The sequence below is a fragment of the Pleurodeles waltl genome, chromosome 8 (assembly GCF_031143425.1).
Source record: "Pleurodeles waltl isolate 20211129_DDA chromosome 8, aPleWal1.hap1.20221129, whole genome shotgun sequence".
Lineage (NCBI taxonomy): Eukaryota > Metazoa > Chordata > Amphibia > Caudata > Salamandridae > Pleurodeles > Pleurodeles waltl.
The window spans coordinates 831,967,751-831,991,402 of NC_090447.1; the positions used below are offsets into that span (position 1 = coordinate 831,967,751).

General features: G+C 43.6%; 1 protein-coding gene across 4 annotated transcripts in view; it reads left to right on the forward strand.

Annotated features, from left to right (window-relative positions):
- Positions 1–3,006: 3,006 nt before the first annotated feature.
- Positions 3,007–23,652, forward strand: part of NAXD (NAD(P)HX dehydratase) — a 359,272-nt gene continuing 338,626 nt past the window's right edge. The window contains exon 1 of one of the 4 annotated variants that reach the window (XM_069205114.1): positions 3,007–3,198. In XM_069205114.1, the coding sequence (XP_069061215.1) occupies positions 3,141–3,198 (58 nt within the window). In that variant the 5' untranslated portion in view covers positions 3,007–3,140. Of the gene's footprint in view, positions 3,296–23,652 lie in introns of all 4 variants that reach the window. The other 3 variants (XM_069205117.1, XM_069205115.1, XM_069205116.1) reach the window with 3 other exon arrangements.

Here is a 23,652-nt window from a genome sequence, read left to right on the forward strand (position 1 = left end):
AAATGGGGCCAAAGTTGGTATGCCCACCAGTGGGCAGATGGGGCAATTACCCCTGATCCACACCTCGGGGGGCAGAAAGTCTACTAGATGCCAGGGAATTAAAAAAAATATATATATATATTGGGGTGGTGGCTACCAACTAGTGTGGGCCTGGTTACGCCCCCAACTCAACTGAAGGGGGTAACAGTCTTTCAGCTCTCCCCCGCGCTCTAAAACATCTTATCCCACAGCAAGCAAGAAGACATTTGATTATTTTGGGTTTTAGTTTTACATTTGGGCCATGAGAGCTTGGCTTACTCTCAAAATCGTCCCACTTGGAATGGTGAGGGCTGCACTTTATGGACTTTGGGACGCTGCCATATAGAAAAATCCACAAGACCTAGACACATCTGAAAACTAAACATCTGGGTGATACTAGGATGGTGTGTTTCACATGCACCCGCACCATTTTTGTACCCACAATCCCCTGCAAACCTCCAACTTTGCTGGAAATCACACATTTTTCCCACGTTTTTGTGATGGAACCTTCCGGAATCTGCAGGAATCCACAAAATTCCTACCACCCAGCATTGTCTCATCTATACCGATAAAAATTCTGCTGCACTTGTCAGCCTAAAAATGTTTTTTTGCAAACTGCCCTTTTGGACCCCCTTTTTCCCCCTCAATATCAACATGTTTTTGGCTCTTCCCTTTCACAAGCACTTGGCACACCTACACTAATGAGGTATCATTTTTACCGGGAGACTGAGGGGAACATTTGTTGGCATGAAATGTGTCCCAGTGCAGTGATCCCACACAGAAATGTGGGACAAAATGTGATTTTTTAGCTAAATTTGAGGTTTGCTGAGGATTCTGGGTAAGAAAACATTGGGGGATCCATTCAAGTCACACCTCACTGAACTCCCTCGGGTGTCTAGTTTTCAGAAATGTCTGGGTTTGGTAGGTTTCCCTAGAAGGCTGCTGAGCCCAGGACCAAAAACGCAGGTGCCCCCCTGCAAAAACAGGTAGTTTTGTATTTGATAATTTTGATGTGTCCAGATAGAGTTTTGGGGCATTTCCTTTCGCGGGCAGTAGGCCCACCCACAAAAGTGAGGTACCATTTTTATCGGGAGACTTGGGGGAACGCTGGGTGGAAGGAAATTTGTGGCTCCTCTCAGATTCCAGAACTTGCTGTCACCGAAATAAGAGGAAAAAGTGTTTTTTTGGTCAAATTTTGAGGTTTGCAAAGGATTCTGGGTGACAGAACCTGGTCAGAGCCCCACAAGTCACCCCATCTTGGATTCCCCTAGGTGTCTAGTTTTCAAAAATGCACTGCTTTGCTAGGTTTCCCCAGGTGCCGGCTGAGCTAGGGGCAAAAATCCACAGGTAGGCACTTTGTTAAAAACACCTCTATTTTCTGTGAAAAAATGTGATGTGTCCACGTTGTGTTTTGGGCCATTTCCTTTCATGGGCACTAGGCCTACCCACACAAGTGAGGTACCATTTTTATCGGGAGACTTGGGGGAACGCTGGGTGGAAGGAAATGTGTGGCTCCTCACAGATTCCAGAACTTTCTGTCACCGAAATGAGAGGAAAAAGTGTTTTTTGGGTCAAATTTTGAGGTTTGCATAGGATTCTTGGTAACAGAATCTGGTCAGGTCCCCACAAGTCACCCCATCTTCGATTCCCCTTGGTGTCTAGTTTTCAAAAATGCGCTGGTTTGCTAGGTTTCCCCAGGTGCCAGCTGAGCTAGAGGCCAAAATCCACAGGTAGGCACTTTGTAAAAAACACCTCTGTTTTCTGTGAAAAAATGTGATGTGTCCACGTTGTGTTTTGGGCCATTTCCTTTTGTGGGCGCTAGGCCTACCCACACAAGTGAGGTACCATTTTTATCGGGAGACTTGGGGGAACGCTGGGTGGAAGGAAATTTGTGGCTCTTCTCAGATTCCAGAACTTTCTGTCACCGAAATGAGAGGAAAAAGTGTTTTTTGGGTCAAATTTTGAGGTTTGCAAAGGATTCTGGGTAACAGAACCTGGTCAGATCCCCACAAGTCACCCCATCTTGGGTTCCCCTAGGTGTCTAGTTTTAAAAAAACACCTCTGTTTTCTGTGAAAAAATGCAATATATCCACATTGTGTTTTGAGCCATTTCCTTTCGTGGGCGCTAGGCCTACCCACACAAGTGAGGTACCATTTTTATCTGTCTGGGATCCAGCATTGGTTTCTCACCCATTTTAGTCACTAACTGGAAGGAGGCTGAAAGCACAAAAAATAGTAAAAATGGGGTATGTCCCAGTAAAATGTCAAAATTGTATTGAAAAATTGGGTTTTCCAATTCAAGTCTGCCTGTTCCTGAAAGGTGGGAAGATGGTGATCTTGCCACCGCAAACCCTTTGTTGGTGCCATTTTCAGGGAAAAAAACACGAGCTGCCTTCTTTTTCCCATTTTTATGAAAAAAAACAAAAGTTTCACTGTATTTTGGCTAATTTCTTGGTCTCCTTCAGGGGAACCCACAAAGGCTGGGTACCTCTAGAATCCCTAGGATGTTAGAAAAAAAGGACGCAAATTTGGCGTGGGCAGCTTATGTGAACAAAAAGTTATGAGGGCCTAAGCCCGAACTGGCCCAAATAGCCAAAAAACAAGTCTCGGCACAGGAGGGGGGAAAATGCCTGGCAGCGAAGGGGTTAACATACGTAACATTGGGCAGACTGTTTATGTCAGTAGACACCGAAAACAGACTACAAATAGGGAGAAGAAATAGTAGACGGACTTTGTTTTCTAAACGCTCGTAACGCAGAACACTTTTCGGCAATTTAGTACCCATGTCGGTAGATTTGTTGATATAATACTTCGATATGGTGCTGTAACCTGGATCTGGTGGGGTTCGTGAGTATTCAGCACTGAAGACAAAAGCGTGACTAATTTTTTTCACTAGTTTAAAAAAAAAAAGTTAAATAAATGCTCTAAAAATTATGCGGAAATAGTGTTTTGTCTTTTTTTTTATTATTCGGCGCCATCTGTGGTTGGACGTTCCACGGTGTTTTGGGCTTCTCTCATGATGGCTTAACGCTCGCTATGGATTTTTCTTTAATGGAGATAGTGCTTGTTTCGTGGTTCGGATCTGGGGCGACTGGTGGTGCGACAGCCTGTCAAGCGCTCAGATGGTCCAAGTGCTGCGAGTGCTCGGCGCGACTCTGCGCTTCCCCGCCTCCCTTCTAGGTAAGGGGAATGACGGGTCCTTCGTGGGGCTGTGCGACTGTCGCCTGCGCGCTGACTGCTGCGCTTCTCTTTCTCTACTGGCCCTGGGATGGACAAGGTACAGAAAGCTGCGGCTTGAAGGGCGCTCAGACCGCACACCTGCTCATAGGGAGCAGGGTTGAGGCGGTCCCTGCATTTCTAACAGGCTGTATTAGGGACACCCATGTCTTTCTTCGGTTAAGAGAGTATTTGCGGTCCGCAATGCACTTTTAATGTCCTGCCTCGCTCGTACTAGTACTGTGACTGGTCAGATGAGCCCCTCATCTTTTTATTTGTTCAAAAAAAGTTTTAATGGCTTGTATGTATAACATACAAGAAACCTATCCATAACAAAGCCTTCCAGTTTGACCTTTACTCACTTTTACAGATACATCTTGACAGAAAGCAGCGTGCTTCCTCTCTGTATTCATGTTTTAAAGCGGGCAAATACAGCTAATTGGGCTTCTTTTGAGTGACGGCGTACAGAATTTAAAATAAAAACAGGGTGAACTTTCCTTAAATAACTCCATATATCGACATTAGTTTATGATATAAATGAATATTTTATAGTTGTGTATTGTTTTAATATGTGTCTTTGTAATGTACTAAAACTAGACAGGCAAGCATGGGTGCTCATTTTCAGTTAAATGTAAAAATATACAAGTTACAACTTAATTTGTACACAAGACTCGAAATAACTGCATACATGCTGATAATATGTCAAAAATACATGTGGATAAATAGAGCCAGAGATGTTAAAAAGATAAATACTATTAAACCAGGAGCCCCGATAATAACATTATCCACTGTGAACAGTTTTTTGCATAAAATGCCAAGTTATCAATGTCAGTGCTTTAAACGGGCAGGTACTGTCCGGTACTGAGTACCTGCACTTCTTTCATTTGAAAGGGACAGTGTCTGCACTTCTGAGCACTGCTGCAGTACAATAATGATGGGAGAGTATCAGCACTTCTCAGGAGCAAACAGGTGCTCTAAATAGCGAGTACCTGCACTTCTAAATTATCTTTAAAGCACTGATCAAAGTACTATAAACTTTATTGTGGTGTGTATCAGAGCAGCAGCAAACAATGCACATCATGAAATACAAAGAAATATGACCGGTATGTATTGTACAATCCGACCTTCTCCTTATGTAGTTGTTAGGCATTCTTTACACAGTCACAGATCTTAGAGCCAGATGTACGACCCTCAGTGTTTGCAATTTGTAGTTTTTTGCGACTCGCAAATTGTGAGTCGCAAACACTGATGTACAGCAGTGTCTGAGACACTGTTTGCGATTCCCAAATGGGTCCCAAAGGATCTACATTATTAATATTCATGTTGGAGGTCGCATTTTATGACCCATTAGGAATGGCCGGTACTCACAGGGATAGTGGCTTGCTGGAGTCAGCAGACCACCATGCTTGTGACTGCTTTTTAAATAAAGCAGTTAAAAAAAAATGCAGCCCATTTGCCTTGAAAGAAGAACAAGATATATTTTAAAAATAAAAATGAAAAGTTTCTTTTTCATTTTTTTAAAAGTGGGCAGTGGTCCATGGGACCACCTCCTGCTCTGAAAACATGTTGGCATCCCCATTCACAAAGGGGTCACTTGGGGACTTCTTCCTGTTTGAGAATGGGTTACCGCCTCCTTCATGGAGTTGGTAAAGTATGAATGTTTTGTGACTGTATTCCTGGTCGCAAAACATTCCTACATACCAGTGCGACTCGCTATTACGAAGGGACACCCTTTACATGCCCCTTCCTAATACTGAATCGCAAAAGCAAAATACGAGTCGGTAACAAGTTACCGACTCGCATTTTGCCACCAGTACATGCCAAAGCACATTTTACCAGTCACAAACATTTGCAACCGGTAAAATGCGTCATACATCTGGCCCTTAGTTCTTTTTCTCAAAAGTACTACAGTAATCTTTCAGGGTGAACATTCTTCATATGAGTACAGTTATGAGTGTAGAATCGTCTTTCATTCAGCTTAAGTCTTATCAGTAGAGACCAGCCTGAGATAAATTACATTTTGATATACAAGTATGTGGATGTTGCACATGTAAGTGTGGTGGGCTACAGAAAGGTGGGAGCAGTCCATCATGAGTGGATGTCTGCAGTGCAACAAATCACTATGTTCAAGTCTTTTAGCAGTGTTTTGCTCGCTGTTGATAGAGCTGCTACTCCACCTGCTTCTCCAATTTGTCCTGAGTAGGGTGCATCATATAGTTGAGGTCCGAAATCTGCAGTGTTTTGTGGATCATTGAGATGGAGAACTACCCTTGCCCCATGTTTGGGGCTTAAATTGTCTCTATAGTCACTGGCTGATCCTCCCTTTCTCCCACCACTATTGGCCACCTGCCTCTTTTGCCTATTTAGATTTCTCTTTTCACAAATAGTATGGAAACTCTGGCAACTGCATGAGATTATGTAGGGAACTGTGTTAAGAGTAGTTGGTGCTGGTCCTAGAAGATGTGTCTCTTGTATGAGACATATATCTGCTCCCAATCTCTTAAGTTTCCCTAGGATGCTCAGACATTTTGTCTAACTGTTTAATCCTCAGACGTTATGGCACTATCTTCAATTGTATGTTTCAACTCATCGCATGTGCAAACGTGGGAAAGTTGTGCACAGGATAACCAACATGAGAAAAAAAGTCAGCATAACTCATTCATAGGGTGTCAAAACAAATATTGACTATTTGCCTAAAGGCGAGTGTGTGTGAGGGTTTGCTGCAGAGCTTGATGTCGCACTACATTTCCCACCCCTCTCTGGGTTCTAATTTAGGCAGTCACTCCACCATTGTCTTAAAGCATGAACACATCTTCATCACTAAAAGCTTGTTGTTTCACTGTTTTAGAGGAAGTATGAAGGTAGGCTTAGGGTTGTGGGAGCGAGTTGGTGAAAGAACAATACTGTTAGCCCTAGGGGCGAGTAAGCTTTAACAACGGTCAGGTGGCACTTAGTTCATGTTCCTTGCCATGTGCACGAGTTGCCAAAGTACAGGGAGCCAGAGTGAACAGGCACATGGAGAACACTCTGGTGCAAAACATCTGTTTTATGTTGTGTGTGTGTGTGTGTGCGCTGCCAGCAAGGGAGGAATGCAAGCAGGCAGAAACCTGGTGCACAAGGGACATTACCTGCACAGTACAGCACTGTGTATACACGGAGGGTTGTGTCTTTCAGAGCAGTATAGGGACTCCTTATCTCAAAAAGGAGTGTCTGGACCACTTGGCAAGCAACTTCTAGGGAGGCACAAAGCATCGGCTGGGCTATGAAAACAAAGAAATTACACTGTTGCTATTAGTAGATGCGTGATGTATACAGCTGAACCCAATGAAGGACATTATTGTCAGCCAATCAACAGTGTTGGCAGTGCTATAACTGAAGTTGTATAAAGATAATTCAGAAATGTACCTGGCACAAATGGTATTTCAAGATTTGGTGGACATTGTCCAGGTGCTGTTGAAGCATACAGTCTGTCACTAGTTCAAAGGTGATTACTTTTGATGTTTTAGTCTGCATGCTCTTTTAGATGATGGTGACTACTGTTATTGTGAAATGAAGAACATTGAGGTAATGTTGCTAATTTGTGACACACTGTATTAGAACATACTTTCAGGAATGCCGCCTACGGTGTTTTTGTATAGTCCTGTAAAAGCCTCAATGTTGTGATAGTTTTAGAAGGAAGCATTTGAAATCTAGAAGCTGCGTAGGGGTGATGTATTCTTAGCAAAACATGAATTAAACATTTTCAAAAATAGATCTGAGATGAAAGGTAAGCAGAGCTTAAGACTCTAATCAGTACCAAGAAGTGAGGTTGGTCAAATTGAATATAATCTGGATTTGAATTGACTGACGTTGGATAATTACCCTGCAGTGAGTGGGAAGTGCTTTAAAATAAGACGATAGAGCATTTTTCTGTAGTATATAAAACAAGCTGAGTAATAAGAGAAGAATGAATACAATAAAATAAGATTCTGACAAAGGTGATGCAGTTGATGAAGTGTTCACAGTGGATGTGAATGATAGTCAAGATTGTAGAAGATCTAGCCTTCACTTCACCCCGTGTAGCACTGTGCACCTCTGTATTGACGCCACGCTCCAATACAAAAGCACCTTCCTCTCTCCCTATTTTAACACCCATACAGCTCCCAGTTTACTCATCCATTGGGGCTCTAAAAGCATAGTGGTCCTTACCTGCCATGAATATTTACCTGTCATAAGTAAGTGAAAATAATAATGTAAGAGCAGAGAGAAATCATGGCCTTGCATGTATGATATATGGTAGAGTAGATAGGCCTATGATACTGAAATTAGAGAGTTTGTTATCTACCACCTGTAGGGTGAACGGTATCAAGCTTTTAGTTAATGTAAGTAGATGCTGAAGGTGGATGGAAATCAGACATGCGGGCAGGTATGACTTAAAAACGGGCATTGTTTAGGTGTGGTCATTGAAAATGTTTTGCTACATCCATTTTGGAGCTACATTTCCCTCTTTTCCACATAGGGCTCCATCCTGTTCAGTTCTGCCTTTCATGTAGGTTGGTTATCAGCCGTTTTACACAGAACCTCACCCTTCACTGCCATCCCTACCGAATAGAGAATGTTTAAAATTGGGTTATTGGTTGAGAAGGGTGTAGGCCCACTCAGGCAACAACCACAATCTTTGTCATAGTGAACCACAAAAGTCATTAAATTAACCTGTGCTTAACCTTCTGGTAGCTTTGCACAAAGCGGTCAGGTTTAACTTAGAGGCAAAGTGTAAAGAATTTATGCAGCATACAAACAGTAATAAAATGAAAACACAAGAAAGATCCAACACCAATTTAAAAACATAGAGTAAATTTTAATAAAATTATACCAGAATGGCAAAAATCCAATCAGTAGAACCAGGGATATTCAAGTTTAAAGCTTTCAGTAAAAAAAAAGCACCAAGAAACATAAAGTACCAACTGTGGTTATCTGGCTGTGACGGACTGGGACAAAGTCAAGTTCAGTCCAAAGGCAATGAAGTGAGTGTTTGATACAGGGGCCTGATTTAAGTCAGCTGAGAGCTGTGCCTTTTGTCCTTGATTCAAGGCTTTGAGTCGTTCAGCATGGATTGTGATCAGAAGCTGCGCAGTACTGATATGCAAAATCGTGGGTTGAGTTGCATCGGATCTGACCAGGAACTGCAAGACCTGCATGTAGGGTCCTGTTCTTAATTGTCACGGTGCATCGGTTCTGATTAAGCAATCTATCAGGAACTGCTAGGTCCTGCATCATATTTGATGGAACCCACAGGTAGTCCTTGTGGGGGACACCTTTTGGTGGTCAGGACTGACTCCAGGCAGAGGTCAGCAGCAGGGCTTCAGTGGGTCGAGTTGCAGCAGGGTAGCTGGCAATTGCAGGGAGGCCTCTGGAGCTTAGGTGCCTGAAGCTCACTCAAGAGGACAGCCAGCTGACCTTTGGAGTCACTCTGGTTAGCCTGAGATGAAGGCAAGCAGGTCCAGTCTTCCTTCTCAGATAGTAACACAGTCTTTCTGCAGCAAGGCAGTCCTTCTTATGTGACTTCCACAGATCCAGGCATACTCTGAAGAGGGGCTCTAGAGGTCCAATATATATACCTGGTGCCAGCATTTGTGTGGGGAAATAATGTCCTGCTACCACATCTGGTTCTGGAAAGTTCTTTCCCCTCCCCGTCAAGGCTCCAAACTGTCTGGGATGACAAAAGACAGAGTAGGCCTGGTGTCAGATTTCTTTGTGTGTGCAGGAGGCATAGCCCTTTGCACTGTAAGTATGGCTTTTTAGACCTCCTCACAAGAATCCCGCCAAGATGGCCCATCCTGTCCATCCATAGGCCCCCTTTGCGTTACTGTATGGAAGCAGTACACAAACACAAAAAGCAGGGCCCTTTACAGTAATATGAACCAGTACACTTGCAGAAGGCACAAATGGTTAGGACAAGATAATGGCAACTTTCTAAAAGTGGCATTTTCAGAATTGTACTTAAAATCTGACATTGGCTTTAAAGAGGATGTTAAATTGCAATTCATTCGAGTGTAAACAATATATTTCCACCTGCTCCCAAGCTAAAGTTATCACGTTTTAAATGTAATAAGGTAATCCAATGTTAGTTCGTGGGAGGGATAAGCTTTACAACAGTGAAAAGTGACTTAAGGAGTTTTTCGCTGCTAGGACATGTAAAACTTAAGCACACATGTTCTACTTTTTAATTCCAATGCACCCTGCCCTTTGATAATTTAGGGCCTACCTTAGTGGTGACTCGCAAGCATTAACAAGTATTGGAAATCAATAGGTCGCCCCTGTGCAAGAGCTACTGGCTTTGCCATTGTCTTTTAGCTACGTACAGCAGTGTAGCTCCTGTTCAGCTTGCCTAAAATTTAGTGCCATGGCATGAAGTGGTTTAGGGGAGCATGGGGTGGAGTAGCAAAGAGTAGAGCGCTGTAGAGCACAGTGGGATATAGTAGAGTAGCATAGAGTGGAGAAAAGTAGAGTGACACAGAGTAGAGTGGTGTTAAGTAGTGACACTGTGTAGAGTGGAGTGATGTACAGTGGAATGACACAGAGTGGAGAAAAGTGGCATGGAGTGGTCTGAAATTGCCTTGTTGTGTGCTGCTGCAAAAATAAAATGTTTAGTTTTGCTTTAACCCCTTTAGTGCGGATGTCGGCCACTGGCCGACGCCCGTACTACCTCCCTGGTGCGGGTCACGACCAGTGGCCGACACCATGGAGGGGGTTTGAAAATCCTCGGGTGCGTCGCACCCAAAGATATATATATATATATATATATCTATATCTATATATATATCTATATATATATATATATATAGATATATATATAGATATATAGATATATATATATATATATATATATATAGATATATGTACCGTTGTATAACTCTGTAAGAAGGGCCAAGGAAGAAGACCGTGAAGGTTGAAACGCGTTGCCCTATGTTCTGTTTTATGGATTTTTTAAATAAATGAAGGCCATTGTTTTGCAAGGAGTGCCAGATTTTGAATTGTTTTTGGCGTGGATTTGAAATGGGTCCTGTGCCCATTGACTGAGCACCAACCTCGATAGGCGAGCCCTGAAAGAAACACAGGATTCCCTCTTTGATGATATATATAGATATATATATATATATTTTTTTAAAAGCCCTGGGAGACACGAAGAGCTTCCGTGTCTCCCCCCGCACCCCACCCGCCCCTTTGTGACATCAGCGCTATATATATTTGCCACCAGTTTTCTTGCAGTTGCAGCTTGCGTCTTCAAAGCAGTGCACATACTTCAACTGACACATTTCAACTGTAGCTTTTAGCTTAGCTTTTAGGCAGCAATAAAAAAGTCAAGTAAGTCTTGTGATTATGTTTCTGCTACAAAAGGATCAGACTTTTGTCTAGTGGCAGTTTTGGTGCCATAAAGAAGCAGAGAAGGTTTATATGACTACTGCAAAGAGCAAATCTGTATTTTATGTAAATAGCTGAGTACATTAGTAAATTCAGCCACTACCTGCGCTAAAATACGAATTAAATATATGTGCGGGGTGGGGAGTGGCTATGGAGAGATGAAGAGCACGTTTGCTGGGTGGTAATGAGGGAATACGAGGAGGAGGACATGGGAGTGGGAGCACCAATAAAGATTGTTGGACTGGGCGCAGGAGGTGCTAAAGACTGTGACGAATGGTATGTGACAAGGTGTTTGAGTGTCTTGAAAGAACGTGCTGATTGAGGGAAGAAGCGCATAAGGTGGCCTCTACTGTTGCACGTATCACAGACACACACCAGCAATTTTGTGACTGTCTAAGTAGGCTAGTGTTTTAGAGCAACAGTTTAGCCAATAGCAGAGATGGCACCTTGATGGATGACTGCTGCTGACGTCACTCGGGTTATAGAGGACAGCTCCGACATAGGATCAGAGACTGAGACAGCATCTGAGGGATAGGACAATGGCGCAGACTCTCGGAGTGATTTTTCAGTTGGAGGAGTCCCATTGGATAACTCCTTCCAGTAAATTGTGAGCGAGGTGATGAGGGCAGTCCTGTTGTCCCTTTGCAAGCACAGTCTGTGCAACAGGGCAATAGTGGGTTAGCCCAACCCAGAGAGCAGGTGAATGCGGGGGCAAGCACAGAGAGGGTGCTCTCTTGGGAGCTCCCCAATTTAGTTCAGCCCCAAATTCCACTGCCCAAATTGTATTGTGGAGACATCAAAGTTATCTATCACAAAACAAACTGGTTTTGTAAGGCAGGCACCTGTGTTTTTTTCGGCAGCTATATAGGGAAACATACTAAACCCAAACATTTCTGGAAACTAGACATCCGGGGGTGTCCACAGAGGTGTGACTTGTGTGGATTCCCCAAAGTTTTCATACCCAGAATAACCTGCAAAGCTGACATGTTGAAGAAAAACTCTATTTTTCTTGCATTTCTGTCACACAAACTACAGGAATATGCTGCGATCCACAAAATTCCTACCACCCAGTGATTCCTCACCTGTCCTGATAAAAACACTACCCCACTTGAGTGCCTATACCTAGTGCCTGCGTAAGGAATGGATCACCCCAGGGTCAACAGTTGCCTCATGTAAGTACCAACATTGACCGTTGTGTGATCTATTCCTGTCGCGGGCACTAGGCCTACCCTCACAAGTGAGGTACCATTTTTATCAGGAGACTTGGGGGGAACGCTGGGTGGAAGGAAATTTGTGGCAGATTCCAGAACTTTCTGTCACCGAAATGTGAGGAAAAAGTGTTTTTTTGGCCACATTTTGAGGTTTGCAAAGGATTCTGAGTAACAGAACCTTATCAGAGCCCCACAAGTCACCCCATCTTGGATTCCCCTAGGTGTCTAGTTTACAGAACTGTGCAGGTTTGGTAGGTTTCCCTAGGTGCCGGCTGAGCTAGAGGCCAAAATCCACAGCTAGGCACTTTGCAAAAAAACAGCTCAGTTTTCTTTCTGAAAATGTGATGTGTCCACGTTGTATTTTGGGGCATTTCCTGTTGCGGGCACTATGCCTACCCACACAAGTGAGGTATAATTTTTATCAGGAGGCTTGGAGGAACGCTGGGTGGAAGGAAATTTGTGGCTTCTCTCAGATTCCAGAACTTTCTGTCACCGAAATGTGAGGAAAAAGTGTTTTTTGGGCTACATTTTTAGGTTTGCAAAGGATTCTGAGTAACAGAACCTGATCTGAGCCCCACAAGTCAGCCCATCCTGGATTCCCCTAGGTGTCTAGTTCTCAGAACTGTGCAGGTTTGGTAGGTTTCCCTAGGTGCCAGCTGAGCTAGAGGCCAAAATCCACAGCTAGGCACTTTGCAAAAAACACATCAGATTTCAATGTAAAAATATGATGTGTCCATGTTGCCTTTCCTGTCGCGAGCATTAGGCCTACCCACGCAAGTGAGGTACAATGTTTATCGGGAGACTTGGGGGAACACAGAATAGTAAAACAAGTGTTATTGCCCCTTGTCTTTCTCTACATTTTTGCCTTCCAAATGTAAGACAGTGTGTAAAAAAGACGTCTATTTGAGAAATGGCCTGTAATTCACATGCTAGTATGGGCACCCCGGAATTCAGAGATGGGCAAATAACCACTGCTGCTCAATACCTTATCTTGTGGCCATTTTGGAAATACAAAGGTTTTCTTGATACCTATTTTTCACTCTTTATATTTCAGCAAATGAATTGCTGAATACCCGGTTTAGAATGAAAACCCATTGCAAGGTGCAGTTCATTTATTGGCTCTGGGTAACTAGGGATCTTGATGAACCTACAAGCCCTATATATCCCTGCAACCAGAAGAGTCCAGCACACGTAACGGTATATTGCTTTAAAAAATCTGACATTGCAGGAAAAAGTTACAGAGTAAAATGCTGAGAAAAATACAGTTTTTTTCAGCTCAATTTCAATATATTTTTTTCAGCTGTTAATTTCTGTAGGAAAACCTCGTAGGATCTACACAAATGACCCCTTGCTGAATTCAGAATTTTGTCTACTTTACAGAAATACTTAGCTTTCCGGGATACAGTGTTGGTTTCACACCCATTCCTGTCACTAACTGGAAGGAGGATGAAAGCACCAAAAATAGTAAAAATGAAGTATGTCCCAGTAAAATGCCAAAAGTGTGTTGAAAAATGTGGTTTTCTGATTCAACTATGCCTGTTCCTGAAAGCTGGGAAGATGGTGATTTTAGCACTGCAAACCCTTTGTTGATGCCATTTTCAGGGTAAAAACCACAAGCCTTCTTCGGCAGCCCTTTTTTCCCATTTCTTTGAAAAAAATAAAATTTTAGGTGTATTTTGGCTAATTTGTTGGTCTCCTCCAGGGGAACCCAGAAACTCTGGGTACCTTTTGAATCCCTAGGATGTTGGAAAAAAAGGATGCAAATTTGGCGAGGATAGCTTATGTGGACAAAAAGTTATGAAGGCCTAAGTGCAAACTACCCCAAATAGCCAAAATAGGGCTCAGCACTGTGGGGGGTGGGGGGAGGGGGGTTGGGGTGGGCGGGGTTGCAGGTAAGAGGTTAAAAAGTGCACATTGTCATGGTACTGACTGACACTAAAGGGAAGTACTTTGTAAAGGTGTGCTCCTTCATAAAGGTCAGAATACATTTTTTTTTAGCTTACACGTCAATAATTTTCAATTCTATTAAGGACACAGGTGCGAGGATTATGCTTTCTCTTTCTTTCACTGTCTCAACACAGCAGCCAATCAAAAGATAGTAAAACAAAAAGCATCAAAACCCATGATTCTTTACAATGGGTCACATGTACCAATCACCACTCGAGACGCCTGTCCATATATATCATGACCTCTACAGTCACTTGCTCTTTCTTTGCCAAAGTCAGATAAACATCAAACAACTGAAACAAAACTTCTTACAGATGAACAATTCCAACGATCACCAGATTGGAGATTCTGTAAAGAACACAAGCCGAGCTCAAGAAGAAACTTCCAACGAGAACGAAGTCCATAGCATTGTCTTCTCCAAGACCTGAACAGCGACAAATGTTCATGGAGTCTTCTGATCAGATTTTAGAATAGCAAAAAATAACGAAAGGTAATACCTCTCAAAATAAATGTATCAACATTTCTGTGAACAAATCTATATAAATGCAAGGGAGGGCAAAATCCATAACCTTTATAACCATACAACACCAAAGATTCTTCACAATTCTATTTCTGACAATAGACATAAATATATGCATATGGGAGGGATAATAATCGCCTTCTTGTCCTTAATAGAATTGAAAATTCTTGTCACGTGAGCTAGAAAAGTTTTTATTCTTTATCGGGACCGAAGACTCTGATTATGCTAGTTTAAAGCTGTCCAAATACCATAGCAGCAACATCAACAGGTTTGTGATAAAATTTACGGAAAGTAGACTCTAAGGACCTAATCTGCTGCCCTCATAATATCCTCTAAACGAGAACCTAAGGCATATGTCTTGGAAGCCATGGCTCCTCTTACCGAATGAGCCCCAAATTTTTGGTATCTATATCAGCTGCATTAAATAACCATTTCATCCATCTAGATAATTTAGCTGACGAAATCGCCTTAAATGGTTTCTGTAATGAAATTAATAATTGATCACTAGAATCTTGTCTGAATTTATCCGTGACCACTTCATAATCTTACATTGAACTACACATAATTTTGGATTATCAGGAAACATTGGATAAGTTACTGACCTGCAATTAGTCTTGGTCCGTCCCGTGATGGTAAAAGTAACACCCTCAGGAGGATAAACTCTCCCAGCCAGATCTAAAGCTATGACATCTAACATTCTTTTTTACAGGAAATAAGACAGAGTAACATAGTCAATTTTGCTGAAATCTGTTTTCGAGAAAGATACCTATTAGAAGGCAAAGCGTCTAAAAACCTCAATACGACATTCACATCCCATAAAGCAGAATATCGGGCTTGAGGAGGATTTGACAAAAGGATACCTTTCAAAACGTTACATATCAGAGGATGTTCCCCTACAGGTTTAACTTCAATATGTTCATGCCGAGCAGAGATGGCTGATCTGAAATTATTAATCGTTCTACATGCAAAACCTGAACTCACGAGTTCATCAAAAAAATTCACAATCAATTCAACGTCTGACCTCACGGGATCGAGACCCCTTCTGTCACACCATCTAATCCATTTGCGCCAGGCTGAGGAGTATCTCTTATGAGTGGCTGTTGCCCAAGCCTGTTTGATGAAATTTACAGCTTGCTGCGAAAGGCCTTGGGAATTCCTTCTTGACCTGAAACCATCCAAACCATCAATACCAGATTCTCTGACAAGACCAGTGGATGTTGAAGGCTCTCCGGACTCATCAGAAGATCCTGATGAGGTGGAATGAGAAGCAGAGGAGCGCAAGCTAAATGTAGAGCTACCGGAAACCACGGTTAGGCGCTCCAGAATGGGGTCACCAGGACAATCTCTACTTTCTGTCGTCGTATATGAGACAGAACCCTGAAAATCATCAGAAATGGTGGAAAAGCATACTCCAGAAACTGCGTCCAATCCTGAAGAAAGGCATTTGTCGCCAGAGCCAGTTGGTCCGGAAGCCCGCTGAAAAATTCTGTTGAGAGTTGAGGTGTGATGCTAACAGATCCACGTCGCAAGGACCCCACTCTCTGATTATCTGGAGAAAAATCATTGGATCCAGTTTCCAATCGTTGGAATCCCTCAGAAATCTGGAATTCCAGTCCGCTATAGTGTTGTGGGAACCCGGAAGATAGTCTGCTTGGACAACAAGACGATGACTGCCAGAATTCTGGACTTCGCCCCCCCCCCAATTTGTTGACATACCGGACTGCTGATAAATTGTCCATCTTCAATAATATGCAGCAGTCCCCCTTCTGAGGGGATATACTCTTTATGGCAAAAGAGCCCACTAGAAGTTCTAAGCAATTGATGTGAAGATTCTGCTCCAAACTCGACCATCGACCCCCAGTCACCAAAGATCGACAATGAGCTCCCCAGCTCCAACGGCTGGCATCTGATTCAGTCACTACCTCTGGGTAAGAACCAAAAATGGCCCTGCCGTTCCATGCTTACATCTGCTGGAGCTACCAATGAATCTCTGAATTCACCTTGTCGGATAACGGAATCAGCTCTGAATAATTCAGACCCTTCTGCAAGTGTCGAATTATTGAGTCTTTGCAGAGCTCGATAGTGAAGAGGAGCCGGAAAAATGGCTAGAATAGATGAGGCTAGAAGACCCACTAACCTGGCAATCGTCCTCAATGACACAGTCGGGCTGACTAATGCAGACCTCAATTCCCTCTTGTTGTTGCGAATTTTCTGAGAAGGAATGATAAGCTGAGATCAGACTGAGTCTATCCCGAAACCCAGGAAGTCTATCACCTGAGACGGATTCAACAGTGACTTCTGCACATTGATAAGGAAACCCAGATCCTGTAAGAGATGAATGGTCCAATCTATCTAAATGAGTCAGGAGAATCTGTACATCCTGAGCCATCAATAATATGTCATCCAAGTATATGATCAATCGTACTCCTTTGGCACAAAGAAATTCCACCACTGGTCTCATCAGCTTTTTGAAGCACCAGTGGCTGACAACAGACCAAAAGGTAGCACATTGAATTCCAGACAGTGGCCCAGCCACAGCAATTGTAAATATCTCCTGTGTGGGTGAAAAATGGGAATCGAGAGAGAGGGATCCTTTAGGTCTAGGCTGAACATCCAGTCGCCTTCTAATAGAATATCACTCTACATGTGAATCCCTTCCATTTTGAAGTGTCTGTTTTATGATCCAAAAATTGAAATCTTTTAAATTTAACACCAGACGATGACCGCGCCCTTCTTGTCTACTATGAAAATCGGGCTGATAAAGCCGAACGGGTGAGAGGAAGAAAAACATACTGCCCCTTTGTCGATCAGAGCTTGAACCTCTAAATCTATAAAGGTTTGATTTGCAAGGGAAAAACACTTTTGAAGAGGGGGTTTCAATTGTTTCGGAGTACTGATAAACTCCAGATGGAACCCCAAGACCATCTGAAGAATCCAAGGATCCCCAGAACTCTTTTTCCAGCTGTCCAGAAACAATCCCACTCTGTCCCCAAGAAGTACTTGAGAATGTGGTATAATGCTTACTGGAGTAACCAGCGTCCTGAACTGCTCCTTGCTGTCCCCTTCGGGGCTCTCTACAGAACCTGGAGCGTCCTCCTTTGGAGCGGGTGGGATAGAAAGTATAGTCAGCAGATTGATCTCCGTACCAACCTCCTCCCCCTGGGGAAGTAGTTCTGAGGACTTGCAAAAGATCCTCAGCCGGACATTCGCCCTCCATAACGACCGGCCCTGAGGAAAAAGTTCTCGTTTAAAATCCTTTTTAAGGGACATCTGTGCCTTGGTGAGGGAGGAAAAAGTAGAACAGAACTTAGCCAGTTCTTTAATAAAGGAAGAACCAAATAGTAGTCCATCTACCGAAGGACCCACCTCTTGAGGTGGCGAAATCATTTTGTTGAAGGTCAATACGCATGAGTATGGACTTCCTGCATTCTGAAGAAATTGTGCAATTCGTATGGCCCAGTTGACAAATGTCTCTTTGAGCCCAACAAATTAGAACATCAGTGTCCACCGGGGTCCCTGATTCCTTGGCCTGGAAGGCCCTATCTAGAATCTTTGTCAAAGGACCAGACACGTCAAGTAACTTATCTTGGCAGTTACGCCACAACCTATCTAGACCCTTTTTTGGGTATCTAGCAAACTTTTTCATAAAGGTCACCATGGTAGGTCTATTTCTGGAGTGCCTGTAACCTTACCCTCCAGATCCAGTCTAGGACATTCCGCCCGAAGGCGGGATCGCACCTCTTTATCGAAGCTCCTGCGAATATTGGATTGAACATACTTTGCCACTTCTGGGGAAGGGACCCAATTGGATGCCCTGGGGTGAACAATTTCTGTGGGGTCGAAATCTAGGACCCTTAAAGGGGACGCTTGCTTTTTTTTGGTTTCTTGCTGGGTCCTGGAGTCTCAGTCATCGGAATCCTCTGAAGAGGAATTTTTATCTGACGAAGTTGAGGGGGAAAAACCAGAGTCTTTCTGTAGTGCTATAGTTGTGTTCATTAGCACGCTTATGTTGAAGTTTCTCAAATGTGTCAGCATGGACGTCCCCGGACACAGAATCCAATCCCTTATCCAAAATCTTAGATTTTGATTTAGATTTAGACCCTTCGTTCTGATGTTGGGAATCCTGTAGCCAACCCTGGGTGCGCACGTAATCAAAAAGATGGCCAGAAAAGTGTCCTAAAGCCCTGACAAGGGCATCATTGACAGACTGTTGAACACTGTTATCAAGGGCTTCCACTAGGTTCATCTCCTACTGGTTTCCAGTCTCCTCAGGATAATAACCTGATTCACGCTCATCCCATTGAGCCGTGTGTGTGTGTGTGTGTGTGTGTGTGTGTGTGTGTGTGTGTGTGTGTGTGTAAAATACAATTAAATTCAAAGAAATACAGGATATTAATATAGGGGGAGTTCAAAACCCCTGACTGGCTCAATGCCCAATAAAATGTGGAGAGAGCAGCCAGTAGCAAAAACAAAGCACTCTAGGCAAAGCCTCTTTAAATCATTACAGCCCACGTTCTGAAGGACACTGGGTGTATAAGGAGCACAATAGAGAGACAGAGGGGGGCCTCCAGTTGCACGCGATCCAGAAACACGAGCCAATCTCCCAGAGGAAAACTCTGTAAAAGATCGGCTCGTAATACTGCAGCGCAACGCCACAAGGGCACTGGAAATAAAAATAGGACTACACGCTAGTTGCGTAGTCTGCTCCCACTCCACAAAATGGCTGAGACCGCAAGAAGCTGATTGAAAAATTAACAAAAGCGCAAAGCGCTGAAATAACAATAATTATGCAAGTGGAATCTCTTCGCTTTAATGCTATGAAGTAACGAATAAACCATGCACAAACAACAGTATGGCTTCAAAGAATCAAGTAAGTAAAATGAGTACTTAACTGCTGCGGAGCAGCAAAGAAAGAGGAAGTGACTGTTGGGGTCATGATATATATGGACAGGGGTCTCGAGTGGTGATTGGTACATGTGACCCATTGTAAAGCATCATGGGTTTTGATGTTTTTTGTTTTACTATCCTTTGATTGGCTGCTGTGTTGGGACAGTAAAAGAAAGAAAAAGCAGGGAATTTTTTATTTTTTTGCATCAATTTCCCGCAAGGGGAGTGACCCCTTAGGCAAGGGTCATTCCCCTGGGAGGTAAATTTATTTTAGGCCATTCCTGCCCCCCTTGGGAGCAGATTGGCCTATTTTTTATTAGGTCGATCTGCCCCCGAGAGGGGCAGAAACCAATAGGCCCCGGGGATTTTATTTTTTTTACAATTTCATGCAAGGGAAGCGACCTCTTAGGCAAGGGTCGCTCCCCTTGGCCGCAAATTGTCTTGAGGCCGTTTCGGCACCCCTGGGAAGCAGATCAGCCTATTTTTATTACTTCAATCTGCCCCCGGGGGGGGGGGCAGAAACCACTAGACACCAGTGAGTTTTATTTTTTTGCGGCAATTTCACACAGGGGAGCGACTCCTTAGGCAAGAGTCATTCCCCTAGGGGGCAATTTTAGTTTAGGCCATTGGCCTATTTTTATTAGGCTGATCTGACCCCAAGGGGGGCAAAAGCCACTACGACCGGGGATGTTTTTTTTGTACCAATTTCACGCAAGGGGAGCGAACCCTTAGGCAAGGGTTGCTCCCCTTGGGGGGGTAATTTATTTTAGGCCATTTCTGCTCCCCTTGGGGGCAGATCAGCCTTTTTCTATTAGGCCGCTCTGCCCCCGGCGGGGGGCAGATACCACTTAGGCACCAGTGATTGGTGTGTGTGTGTATGTGTGTGTTTTATTTGGGGGGGAGCCCCTTGGGCAAGGGTCGCTCCCCATAGGGGCACATTACTGTTGCCCATTTCTGTCCCCCGGGGCAGATCAACCTATTTTTAGAAGGCTCATCTGCCCCCAAGGCGGGCAGAAAGCCCACCAGAGACCAGGGAAGATTTTTTTTTAAAAATAAGAGGGTGGGGGTATGGCCATACTACCACCCCAAATAAATGGGACCAAAGTTGTTCTGCCCACTGGTGGACAGATGAGGCAATTACCCCGATCTACACTCGGGGGGAGTGTGGGGCAGAAAGCCTACCGGATGCCAGGGAATTTAAAATAAAAAAAACTATGGGGTGGTGGCTATCAACCAGTATAGGTATGGTTATGCCCCCACCCCAACTGAAGGTGGTAAGTCTTTCAGCTCTCCCCCACACACTAAAACATCTTATCCCACGGCAAGAAAGAGGACATTTGATTATTTGGGTTTTGGTTTTACATTTGGGCCATGAGTGCTTGGCTAACTCTCAAAATCGTCCCACTTGGAATGGTGAGGACTGCATTTTTTGGACTTTGGGACGCTGCCATGTAGAAAAATCCACAAGACCTAGACACATCTGAAAACTAAACATCTGGGTGAGCCCAGGGTCGTGTGCTTCACATGCACCCTGCATCATTTTCTTACCCAGAATGCCCTGCAAACCTCCAACTTTGCTGGAAATCACACATTTTTGTGATGGAACCTTCCGGAATCTGCGGGAATCCACAAAATTCCTACCACCCAGCTTTGTCTCATCTATACCGATAAAAATTCTGCCCCACTTGTCAGCCTAAAAATGTTTTTTTTCAAACTACTCTTTTGGACCCGCTTTAGTTCCCCTTCAATTTCAGCATGTTTTTGGCTCTTCCATGGCATACACTTGGCCCACCTACACAAGTGAGGTATCATTTTTCCCAGGAGACTGAGGGGAACGTCGGATGGTAGGAAATTAGTCCCAGTGGCGTGATCCCACACAGAAATGTGGGAGAAATTTGTTTTTTTTGTTTTTGCCAAATGTGAGGTTGCTGAGTATTCTGTATAAGAAAACATTGGGGGACCCACGCAAGTCACACCTCCCTGGCCTCCTGCAAAGAGCATTGAGCCCCCCACCCAACTCACTCAGGGCAGGTGCTGTGCTCAGGGGGCCCTGTGAAGGGGGGCTGTAGGGCCTTTGTTATGCTACTGGTGGCAATGTGGGATTTGTGGGACCAAAGATGTTTTTTAATTTTTGCCAGTGTTTGTTACAACAGTGAGAGACTGGCAGCTCCCACAACAATAAAGTGTTATAAAAGCCATGTCAAAACAATATACGCACTGATGAAACCAAAAGACTCACAAAAAATACCAGTGCTTGTTTATTTTGATGCTTCCTATGAGCTTGTTGAAAATTATTAGAATGATTTTTCATTAGGAATATTTTTGGGAAATATTAGCATGCATCAACACATTTTACTAAATGGCTCTTCAAAGAAATAGCACCTAAAATGTCATAGCAGTGAAATGTTTTTTTAACTACTTGCATTTTTTCTGCACATTTTATTTTGAAAGCAAAGAATCATCACTCTTGCTCACAAGCATCTGCAAACATTTGCATCTAATAAGAGAGCATTCTGGGAGCTTTATACTTAATATTGTTAAACTTTTCAAACGTGTGTACGCTTTTGTTTTAACTGGATCCACTGTCAGTAGTGCAGTGTGATATTAAAATGTTTATGTACAGTGCTCACCCTAATATTGAGGGCATTTTCATTAATGAACCATAAGTACAAGTTTGAATACCATTAACATATGGACACATTACCTGAACTGCAGCTTGTTTCCTTGTCTGTAAACTGGCAGCCAGAGGGTTTGTGCCGCAGGGTGTTGGGCCTACTTGTCCCCAGGGCAAAATAAACATGAAAACTTGTTGCCCTTGACACAAACAATATGTCCCGGGTGTCAGGCGATAGGAATTCCACATCCCTGGCATTCTGAGTCATTTAAATGGTGAATACCACTTAGGAAGGGTGCAATGTTGGTGAATAACTAAGACTTTTTAGCTAGGTGTTAGTTTGACTCCTCATTGCCTGCTGACAGTCTGTGACATCTTGTGGAAGTGACTCAGTTTCCCATCTTTGTATGTGTTCTGCTGGTGTGACTGCAGGAAGACCGACGTCATGGGCCAGAGAGCTGGTTGAATACTCAGAACATCACAATGTCCACAAAAGAGAGGTAACAAAAAGATCTAGCCCCACTGAATGCGATTAAAACATGTATTGTTACAGCCCCACAATTGCAGCCTCCTGGGGTCCAGTTATGTGCAGGTCCACCTTTAGTGCTCACAGGAGGTTACACACGATGGCCTAACCAGTCTTCTTTGGAGACCCCTCCAACATACTGCTCGATGTGCTAACACTTTGAAATTATGAAAGCAATGATCAGTAAAACAGCAGCACTGTACAGAGGTGTAAACAGAAGGAGCACTCAATAGCCAATTATAAATTAGCTCCAGAGTTGCTGAACAATTGAACATGAAATAAAATATAACTGCATGAGTGTTAAGTAAGAGCAGCAGCTAGGATGAGTTTGTGTTTTACTCTACTCTCAAGAGGCGTCTGGTGCTCTGTAAAGGAGGCAAGTGTGATAACAAGTACAGGTGGTAAATAAATAGCTTACTGACGGCAGGCTTGCAGAGGAAGCTCTTTGGCCCCAATGCATTACTGATGGATTCCGATTCCAGGATCTTTCACTGGGATGTGTGAGTGCGAGATGAAGACGAGGAATTACCTTTTAAATATTATGACCAATCATCCGCAAAGTACTAATGTAATCCTGCCATGTTTATGCCCCTGCAACTGGCAATATATCACCCCGGCAGCAGCATGACTAAACACAGACAGAGCAGCCAGCGAGTGCCGTAACCGAGTGATTATATCTCGTGATGCGACCTCCCAAATGCAGCGCATTATATAATCTTGACTCATTGCACTCAAGATATCGCCTCAGCTGCTTTTTTTTACATTTATTCCATGTAAAGAGGTTGTATTCTGGCTACGCATCTGCAGGGGGGCATGAAAACATGTATTTGTCTCTGTCACTGTCACTAATCACCTGATGGTAAATGGGAAACAGTACGATTAACCTCAAATGTTGCGGAAGTTAGGAAAATAAGCATTATGACTCGGCCAGCTCTGGCTGCGTCATAGCGTTTTTAAAATTTTGTTGTTGCTGATGCAGCAGCAGAGGTGAAGGGGAAAGACAGCAAGGAAGGTGTTTGAGGGGGTGCAACAGGACAACAGAGGGGATGGGGAAAGCATTATAACGTGGCTAGCGCTGGACGCATCATAGCACTTTTCTTGTTTATTACTGGAGAGAGACAGATTGATAGGCAACATGGAGGGAAGGTGAGTGGGGGCAACACAAACAACAAAGGGTGGGAGGGCCTGGGGTCAACACATACAACATAGTGTGGTAGGAAGGGCCTATGGTAATCATGGACAACAGATGGAAGGGTTGGGAGCAAGCACAACACAAATGGATGGTAGGAGGGAGGGGCTGGGGCAGCAACAA